Below are 1306 nucleotides of genomic sequence, written 5' to 3'. Positions count from 1 at the left end.
TGCTCTATAGAACGTCGATCTCATGCGCCAACGAGCATCATCAATATTCTTGGTCTCCTTCACTGTCAGAGCACTCCATACCGCCCCATATCTGGCAGATCAGTTTACCGAAAGCCAACGGCATGAATGACTCCGTGAGATGGACGACGATGGAGCACATCAGCACGTGGCTGGCCCTCAACGGAGGACATACGTAGTAAGTTGGCTTTGTCTCTGTACAGCACGAGCTGAGACCCCACAGCGCTCTGGTCGACGGCAAAAGCAGCGACAGCTTTGTGAAGTCACACTACGGTAATACCTCTGATGTTTATCACACGTACGAGCAACTGGGCAATGCTGGTATGGGGTCTAGTCTGCTTCGATATCTCCTCCTGGAAGCTGGAGGCGGAATCTATACCGATCTAGACACTGTCGCCCTGAAGCCCATTGATACATGGGTTCCAGGCCATCTGCAGAGTCATGTCCGCTTAGTTGTCGGCATCATATACGATCAGCAAGACCATGCGCCACAAAAGGACAAAGCTTACCCGTTGCAGTTTGCCCATTCGACAATTGCTGCTGCACCTGGGCATCCGGTTATCCACAGCATGATTTCCCAGGTGGTCACGTCCATGAGGCGTCCTATGGTCCAAAACGGAGTCGACGAGGCAAAAGACAGGCCTAGCAGCTCCGATATTTCGTACATCACCGGTTCTGCAGTGTGGACAAAAGTTATATTTGACTACTTGCAATCTATGAACTCAGATTTGACGGACATCATGAGTTTTTCATACTTGGAAAGACCGACATTGTGCGGGGATGTGCTCATATTGCCCATCGACGGCTTTGGCATGGGTCAGAACCATTCGGGGAGCGCCAATAATGGGCAGATTCCAGACAATGCACTTGCAAGCCGCTTGATACGCGGCTGACCGATCCTCAAGTCATGCGCTGTGGTCGATGGCTGGCATTAATTGAGGGACTGAGCAGATGACGTACGTAGTAGAAGCAGGCTTAGACAAGCTTGATCGGGTTCATCAGGGGGCCAAGTCTTTTACATTCTGCAGCGACGCAATATGACATTTCTGTCGTCGTCAGAGGCTTTGTGGCAATGCGCTCGCCGGTACATACCAGTGTGACTCGCTGTGACGATGGGCTTGGGGCCCTGGGACAGTGTAAACATGTGATATAGGTCAATGCTGAACTATGCTTCTGCTACTGCAAAGTCTCGACAAGCTTCAGAAGCGTTTTCAGGCAATGATCCCACAGAATCGGGACCTAAGAAATTTGAATTTACTTCAAGCTGTCCGTTCCATCAAGAAAAGTG

General features: G+C 50.5%; 1 protein-coding gene across 1 annotated transcript; it reads left to right on the top strand.

Moving 5' to 3' along the window:
• Positions 1 to 122: 122 nt before the first annotated feature.
• Positions 123 to 911, top strand: CTAM01_17338 (initiation-specific alpha-1,6-mannosyltransferase; the record flags this gene model as incomplete). Its single annotated transcript, XM_060533323.1, has 2 exons — positions 123 to 196; positions 242 to 911. 2 exons carry the CDS (start codon positions 123 to 125, stop codon positions 909 to 911), a joined length of 744 nt encoding a protein of 247 aa, XP_060372099.1.
• Positions 912 to 1306: the final 395 nt, after the last annotated feature.

The sequence above is a fragment of the Colletotrichum tamarilloi genome (genome assembly GCF_030869305.1).
Source record: "Colletotrichum tamarilloi strain Tom-12 chromosome Unknown Scaffold_520.1, whole genome shotgun sequence".
Lineage (NCBI taxonomy): Eukaryota > Fungi > Ascomycota > Sordariomycetes > Glomerellales > Glomerellaceae > Colletotrichum > Colletotrichum tamarilloi.
Note: the sequence above shows the minus strand (reverse complement) of the source record. Positions and strands in the feature narration are given on the sequence as shown.